Source organism: Pelodiscus sinensis, chromosome 1 (assembly GCF_052426305.1).
Source record: "Pelodiscus sinensis isolate ZL-2025 chromosome 1, ASM5242630v1, whole genome shotgun sequence".
Taxonomy (NCBI): domain Eukaryota; kingdom Metazoa; phylum Chordata; order Testudines; family Trionychidae; genus Pelodiscus; species Pelodiscus sinensis.
In genome coordinates this window covers 2,224,272-2,232,226 of record NC_143052.1, presented here as the reverse complement: position 1 = coordinate 2,232,226, position 7,955 = coordinate 2,224,272, and the positions used below count along the sequence as shown (strand labels likewise).

Here is a 7,955-nt window from a genome sequence, read left to right as displayed (position 1 = left end):
CTCTTCACCCCTCCGCTAGCCCCCCCATCCTTACCCTCCCCTCCCCCCCACGCAGCTTTTGAAAATATTGCGCGGCTCTGGGTGCCGAATGCAGGGAAGCCAGCTCAGCCAGGCTGGAAGGGCCCTGCCGCTAGCAGGCAGTTTCCGGGACAAGGGGGGAGCGGTTGCTCGGGGCCAGAGCGAGCTCGGGGTGTCTTTGGTGCAGGCCACATCGGCCCCATGTTCCGAAGGTGCCGGGCTCCTCCGCAGCCCCGCGCGCCCCTGCCCCGTGGTGCGTCCCGCGTCACCAATCCAGCGCGGGAAACGCGGCTGGGGCACGGAACTCGGACCTGGTCAAAGTGGAGTCCAAAGTCCCGGCAGGAAGAGCCCTTCATACGGATTTGCCCGGCCGCGAGCGGGGGAGGGGCCCGGCGTTTCTGTCCCACCAGAGTGCGGAAAGGACTCACTCCCTCCCTCGCAGCCGGGCCGGGCCCTGCGACAGACAGCCCGACAGATGGGGGCATGGGGGTAGGTGCCTGGTTGGACAAGCGGGTTTGGATGGAGAAATGGGGGTGGGGTAGATGGGGGCGGTGGAGGGGGGTGGGGGATGGATGGGTAGCTGAGGTGGCAGGATGGTTGGATGGGTGAGGGGTGGAAGGATGAGGGATAGATCAAGGGATCTCTCTCCTGTCGTCCATCTCCACCCTCTGACCAACAGAGGCCAGGGACCCCCTTCCTTACCCGTCCTGGCTAGTAGCCACTCATGGACTTAACCTCCATTAATCTATCTAGCTCTTTTTTGAACCCTGTTAAAGTTCTGGTCTTCACCGCATCCTCTGGCGAGGAGTTCCACAGGTTGACTGTGCGCTGAGCGAAGAAAAACTTCCTTTTATTAGTTTTAAACCTGCTGCCCATTCATTTCATTTGGTGTCCTCTAGTTATTCTATTATGAGAACTAATGAAGAACTTTTCTGTATTCACCCTCTGCCCACCACTCAGGATTTTACAGACCTCTCTCCTATCCCCCCTCAGTCGCCTCTTTTCCAAGCTGCAAAGTCCCAGTCGCTTTAACCTCTCCTCACATGGGACCCTTCCAAACCCCAAATCAGTTCAGTTGCTCTTCTCTGAACCTTTTCTAGCGCCGGCCTATCTTTTCGGAGAGGAGGCGAGCACATCTGTCCTGTGCTCCAGATGTGGGCGTCCCGTGGCTTTACGGAAGGGCAATAAACTAGTCTCCCTCATTCTCTAGCGCTTGTTTAATGACTCCAAACATCCTGTTTGCTTTGCGCCGGCCGCTGCGCACACGCCTTCCGAGAAGTGTCGGCGCGACTCCGGGCTCTCCCCGGGGTCCTGGGGCTGCATTAGCCCCTCTCGCTGGGCGTGTGCGTCACTTCCACTGACCCACCGCCCCTTCATTGGCCGTCGTGTTGCCCACTCGCTCAGTTTGGGGAGGCCGGGGGGAAGCTCTTCCCAGCCTGGTCGGTCTGGAGTCCCGGGGGCAGCTCTGTCTCGATCTCCGGCTTTGCCCCTCCCTGCTACCCCCTTCTCCGGCTCCTTCATTCATCCCTTGAATGGGGGGGTGGCTGGAGCGGGGAGGGGGGAGGGGCGGCGGAGGAGGGGGAGTGAGTGGGGGGGAAGGGCGGAGGGGGCGCACGGCTGGGGTGGGGGGCGCTAGTCCCGGAGCGGGAGGCTGGAAGGGGCGCCCAAGACCCGCGGCGCGGCCCGGCCCGGGGGGAGCCGGAGCCGGAGCCGGAGCCGGGGGGATGAGTAACCCTTGAGCAATCCCGCCGCGGCGCTATATAAGCCGGCCCAGCCCGACATGGGGCCAGCGGCGCGGCGGGAAGCGAGCCGGGAGGTAAGGTGGGGGGAGCCCTTCCCGTCCTGTCCCGGCCGGAGCCCCGCGCCTCTGCCCCGGCGCGGACTGGGAAGAGCCCCTCGGGGCGCGGGGGGGCGGGGACCGCGGCCCCGCGAGTGGGGCGGGGGCTGGGGGCAGATGAGGTCCCCGCCTGGCTCTGCCGGTCCCGGACGCGCTCCGTGCCTCAGTTTCCCCAGCTGGTAACTGGGGCTGATGCTCGGAGGTGAGTGGGAGGGACAGCGCCAGGTGGCAGTGTTGTGCGAAGCGGGGCGGGGGGGGGGCTTTGCCCCTCTCGGAGGGGGGGAGAGGAGAGGAGGAGTCCTGTGAGCCCAGCTAGACAGGGGCATCCTGGGGAGGGGGGGCTGAGGAGAGAGCAGCCCAAAGCAAAGAAGCAGGTGAGAACAGGAGAAAGGCGTCAGGGAAACTGAGGCAGTGGGGGGAGGGGAGGCGAAGAGTGCCCAGGGGCCTGGGGCTGGCGTGATGCCAGCAGAGCCACAGTCCTCTCTTGATGTGCTGGGGGGGGGGGGCTGGTGCTAGCTCAGCCCAAGGCCCAGGGGGTGCAGCGGGGGGGAGGGGCAGCTCCCTCGGGGCGCTCGGGTGTCCCAGCCCTGCCAAACCACCCCGAGGTGCTACCCAGCCCGTGTGAAACTGCACCCAGGTGGGGGGGGCTGGCGGGGCCCAAAGAGTCATGGGCGCAAACCGACCGGTCCTGAGTTCTCACCCGTGTCCCTCGCTGCCCCTCGGGGGTCTCCCAGGCCGGGTCTTGCTCACAGCTCCGGGCAGGCCCCCGGCCCCCTTCCCGGGTAACGCCAGGCGGCTGGAGGGGCACGCGCCCCCCGCTGGGTCCCGGCAGGAAGGACCAGCCCGCTCCCCTCTCTGTTCCTGCGCCAGGGCGGGTGCCCGTGGGCTGTGCCTGGCACAGGGGCTCGGCGGAGGGGCCGGGCCTGGCGAGCCGCTGAGGGGAACTTTCCCTGCCACATGCGGACGGGCAGGGCTGGTGCGGGGGGGGGCCGGGGCTGGCTGCCTGGGCAGCGGGCGGCGCGTCCGCCCAGCCGGACAATTCTCTGCCCCCATAACTGGGCACCGTAACGTGACCCGTTAGCAAGGCCGGACGCCAGGGCCTGCCCTCTGGGCTGCCCGCCTCCCGCACGGCAGCGAGCGGATCAGAGGCAAGGGGGATGGGCACTGTGCCAGGATCAGAGGCAAGGGGGATGGGCACTGTGCCAGGATCAGAGGCAAGGGGGATGGGCACTGTGCCAGAACCCAGCTAGAGTCACGCGGGCCTCTGACCTCGGCCCCAGAGCGCTGCGAGGCCTCGCGGCTCCTCTGGCCTCCGTCCCGCCTCACTGCCTGAACGCACCCCGCTTCAGCTCATCACCAGCCCCTCCCGGGCACCGCCCTGCGCCCACCAGTAGGCAGCGCTGCCATGAACCCCCCGGCAGGGACAGGGGAAACTGGCCGCTCTGTGCACCCAGGAACCCTAAGGAACCCCTGGGGCAGGGCTGGCTCTGGCTTGCCTGGGGGGCGCGGCTGGCTCTGGCTTGCCTGGGGGGCGCGGCTGGCTCTGGCTTGCCTGGGGGGCGCGGCTGGCTCTGGCTTGCCCGGGGCAGGGGGGCTTTTCTGCAGGGCAGGAGGGACTAGCCAGGGGGCACGGGGAGCAGTCCAGGGCCCGGCCCCAGGCAGCTCTGCTGGGAATCCCGGCCCGAGGCAGGGAGCCCTGCCAGGAATCTCAAAGCGAAACCTTGACACAGCACAGAGGGTGCGGAGCCGCATGCGCCCCCGGCCAGCCCGCCCCTTCCCTGGAGCCGGGGAAGGGCGCCAGCCGGCTGCCAAGTGAGCCGCAGGGTGACCTGAGGACGTGGGGAGCGGCAGGGAGCTGCTCTGCAGGCCAAGGCCCTGCCGGGAGGGGCGAGCTTGCGGCTGACGGAGCAGCCTAGAGCCAGGAGCCCTTGGCTCCGTTCCTGGGGCTGACACAGCCTGTCGCCTGCGGGGAAGCCGTTCAGTCCGACCGCTCCCCAGCGGCTCCCCGCCCGTCCCACCTGCCGGCTCGCCAGCCCGGGGGCTCTGTCGGGCAGAGCCCGTCCCACCTGCCGGCTCGCCAGCCCGGGGCTCTGTGGGGCAGAGCCCGTCCCACCTGCCGGCTCGCCAGCCCGGGGGCTCTGTGGGGCAGAGCCCGTCCCACCTGCCGGCTCACCAGCCCGGGGCTCTGTGGGGCAGAGCCTGGGTCCATGCAGCACCCGCCCCGCCCTGGGGCAGCGCAGCCAAACTCCTCCCAGTTCGGTCCGACCCCCGGGGAGGGCGGCAGGTGCCCGGGCCATGCAGCTGGAAACATCAGGCCTTTACCTCCAGGGAGAGCTCCTGGGCTCCTGGGGGGCAGGTCTGGGCCCTGGCTCCAACCGCGTCACGGGCTAAATATCCCCGAGGCAGATTCCAGGGGCTGCTCCTTCCTTGCGCAGGCAGAGCCGAGGGCGGCTGCAAACTGCCACCGGGCGGATTTGAACCTGGATCCTCTCGAGCTTCCTGTAGGAGCCTGGGCAGGTTGGCTACGTCTACACCCCGAGTTTTCTCGGCACAAAATATGCTAATGAGGGACTCGTTAGCATGAGTCGCAATCTCATTAGCATATTTCCTGCCGTTTCTTTTTGCACAAAAAGAAGCAGCGTGGAGGGGGTTTTATTGTGCAAAACCCCCGTTTTGCGCAAGATCCTTGGGCCTCTTCGGGGTTTGGGACAGGTCCCATATGAAGAGAGGCTAAAGCGACTGGGCCTTTTCAGCTTAGAAAAGTGGAGACTGAGGGGGGATAGGATAGAGGTCTCTAAAAGCATGAGTGGTGTGGAGAGGGTGAATAAAGAAAAGTGATTTACTCGTTCCTATAATAGAAGGACTAGAGGACACCAAATGAAATTAATGGGGAGCAGGTTTAAAACAAATAAAAGAAAGTTCTTCTTCACACAGCATGTAATCAACCTGTGGAACTCCTCGCCAGAGGAGGCTGTGAAGGCCAGGACTAGAACAGAGTTTAAAAATAGTAATAGAGATGTAGCCGTGTTAGTCTGGTGCAGCTGAAACAAAAGACAGGACTGTGCAGCACTTTACAGGCTAACAAGATGGTTTATTAGGTGAGGAGCTTTCGTGGGCCAGACCCACTTCCTCAGATCAAATAGTGGAAGAAAATTGGCACGACCCTATATACCAAAGGGAGACAATCAAAAAAATGAACAGATGTGAAATTGACAAACCAGATTTTAGAACAGAAGCGGGTGGGGGGGGGGGGGGTTAGTGTCTATGAGATGATGATATTGGGGTGATAATTGGGGAAGCAGATAGCTAATAACATTATCTCATAGGCACTAACCTCCGCCCTGATCACTGTCTTCGGTCCACCCCCTCTGGGGCACCCGGTGCTGGCCGCTGTCGGCAGACAGGACACTGGGCTAGATGGACCTTCGGGCTGACCCCGTCCGGCCGTTCTTATGTTCTTATGTTCTCTCCCGCAAAGGCATAAAAATCTTGTGCAAAATGGGGGGGTTGCACAGCCCCCTCCCCCCAAAGTGCACAAAAAGCGCTTGAATGAATTATGCAAATGAAGCGTGGCGATATGCTAATCCACACTTCCTTTGCGTAGGCTCTTGCGGCAAAAGCCGCAGTCTAGACGTAGCCCTGGAGCGATGACGCCGGCTGGCGCTCAGCTAAGGCGGTAGAGCTCCCTTGTTCGTCTCTCCCCCGGACGTGGGTTCGAGGGGTGTGTCACACAAACACGAGGGTGTTTCACGGCCCCGCTCTCGCCCACGCAGGGCCTCGGCGAAGAAGGCAGGAGGAAGATGCAGCGTCCCCCCTTGCCGCTCTGCGGGCTGCTCTGGGTCGGGGTCTGGCTGCCCCTCTTCTCCAGCCGGCCGGTGAAAATCGACAAGGTCAAGGCCGACGCCAAAGCCCTCACGCGGATCATCATCGCCCGCATCCCGGAGCAGCAGGTAGGAGGGGCGAGCCAGCGGGGGCCACGGGGCTGCGTGTCACCCGCGGGCGCCAGCAGACTCCCGGGCCAGCCCCCAGATGGTGCAAATCGGTGCCAGCCTAGAGAAGCCAGGGGGATGCCGGTGGCAGGGAGAGATTGAGGTGCCGCCCAGCTGATGAGCCGAGCACCCACAGGCCTCCAGAGCAGGTCGCATGTGTTTCTATCGGTGGTGCACATCTGCTCTTGCCTTGGTGCACACAGCAAACGTTATTCCGCACAGAGGCGGACAAATTGGAGGGAGCCTTAAATCCACAGTCCTCCCTGGGACAGCCAACCTCCGAGGCCGGGCTGCTGGGTGTCCCGTCCTGGCGGCTAGCACCCCCTGCTGCTTTGGGCCCCTTGTCCGCTCCCGCACGGGGCCGCTAGCTCCTTGCTCTGCAGGGCTCCGTGTGCATCTCGCACGCCCACCCTGAGCCCTACGGACCTGCACCTCGCAGCCCCTGGCTCCGCGAGCCGCTTAGCAGGTGCCCAGGACAGCCTAGTGGCTCAGCTAGAGGATGGAGCCAGCTCCAGGGCCTGTCCTTCCTCCCGCCCCAAAGGGAGTCGCTCGCTGCCACGGGCTGCAAACTTTCTCCTGCCTGTGCCCCTTGCATGCCATGGCACCGTCCCCTGTCATGTGTCCTCTCCTGCGTGCGGAATACATTTTGTTCTGCGCAGCGAGGCATGTGAGGGGGTGCACCACCTGCTGCCGACTGTGATAATCCTCAGTGGCCCCCAAGCACCCAGCTTACAGGGGATACTGGCCATGACCTTGCCCTCTCCCCCGCTGGCTTGGGACCCCCCAGGGTAACTCCGGGTGAATCCAGGGCAGGGGGCCTCAGGAGGCAGGTGGAACCACCCCCCCCCCGGTCATGGGCCCCTCCCCTCCCTGCTCTGTGCTGCCGACAGCCCCTGGAAAGGGGGCCCACCCGTCCCAGCTTGGCCCCAAGAGGAGCTGTCTGGCCTAGTGGGGGTGGCACCCCCGGGGAGAGGAGAGGGCAGCCCTGCACCTGCCTGGCTGACCAGCCTTCTCCTCCGCCCAGCCCTTGCCTCTCAACCTGAAGATCAACGGCCTGGACTTCATCCCGGGAGAGCAGCCCCTGGGGAGCCTGGACTCCATGGACCAGACCTTGCAGCTGTTCCAGAGGCTCCTCCCCAGCCTGGCCTCGGAAAACGGGCCACTAGCCCAAATCGCCAACGACCTCGAGAACCTCCGGAGCCTGCTCCAGACCCTGGCGTCCCAGCTGGGCTGCGCCATCCACAGGGCCCCGGCGCTCGACGTGCTGGGCAACCTGACGGAGCTGCTGGCCACCTCCTCGTACACCGTGGACGTGGTGGCGCTGGCCCGGCTCCGGCAGAACCTGCACGGCATCCTCAAGCGCCTGGATCGCCTCCAGCACTGCTAGCGGGGACCGGCCGCCGCACGGCGCCAGAGCCAGGCCCCCCTGCGCTGTGCCGACCGGCAGCGTCCTTCCCCCGCCAGCGCGGCACGACGATACCGGAGCCCCGGACTCGAGCCAGGCCCCCGCGCTGCGCCGACCGGCAGCGTCCTTCCCCCGCCAGCGCGGCACGACGATACCGGAGCCCCGGACTCGAGCCAGGCCCCCCTGCGCTGTGCCGACCGGCAGCGTCCTTCCCCCGCCAGCGCGGCACGACGATACCGGAGCCCCGGACTCGAGCCAGGCCCCCGCGCTGCGCCGACCGGCAGCGTCCTTCCCCCGCCAGCGCGGCACGACGATACCGGAGCCCCGGACTCGAGCCAGGCCCCCGCGCTGCGCCGACCGGCAGCGTCCTTCCCCCGCCAGCGCGGCACGACGATACCGGAGCCCCGGACTCGAGCCAGGCCCCCGCGCTGCGCCGACCGGCAGCGTCCTTCCCCCGCCAGCGCGGCACGACGATACCGGAGCCCCGGACTCGAGCCAGGCCCCCGCGCTGCGCCGACCGGCAGCGTCCTTCCCCCGCCAGCGCGGCACGACGATACCGGAGCCCCGGACTCGAGCCAGGCCCCCGCGCTGCGCCGACCGGCAGCGTCCTTCCCCCGCCAGCGCGGCACGACGATACCGGAGCCCCGGACTCGAGCCAGGCCCCCGCGCTGCGCCGACCGGCAGCGTCCTTCCCCCGCCAGCGCGG

At 66.0% G+C, this 7,955-nt stretch overlaps 1 protein-coding gene across 2 annotated transcripts; it reads left to right on the top strand.

The window, feature by feature from the left end:
• Window positions 1-402: 402 nt before the first annotated feature.
• Window positions 403-7,233, top strand: LEP (leptin). 2 transcript variants are annotated; one of them, XM_075924100.2, is made up of 3 exons: window positions 403-507; window positions 5,629-5,805; window positions 6,869-7,233. In XM_075924100.2, exons 1-3 carry the CDS (start codon window positions 502-504, stop codon window positions 7,229-7,231), a joined length of 546 nt encoding a protein of 181 aa, XP_075780215.1. In that variant the 5' UTR covers window positions 403-501; the 3' UTR covers window positions 7,232-7,233. The 2 variants fall into 2 exon arrangements, with proteins under 2 accessions (XP_075780215.1, XP_075780209.1); XM_075924094.2 differs by lacking the exon at window positions 403-507 and adding an exon at window positions 1,716-1,834.
• Window positions 7,234-7,955: the final 722 nt, after the last annotated feature.

Coding starts and splice junctions, on each gene's coding strand:
- LEP (XM_075924094.2), top strand. CDS start 1,799: ATGGGGCCAGCGGCGCGGCGGGAAGCGAGCCGGGAG. Junction 1,835..5,628: donor GGCGGGAAGCGAGCCGGGAG/GTAAGGTGGGGG, acceptor TCGCCCACGCAG/GGCCTCGGCGAAGAAGGCAG. Junction 5,806..6,868: donor CCCGCATCCCGGAGCAGCAG/GTAGGAGGGGCG, acceptor TCCTCCGCCCAG/CCCTTGCCTCTCAACCTGAA.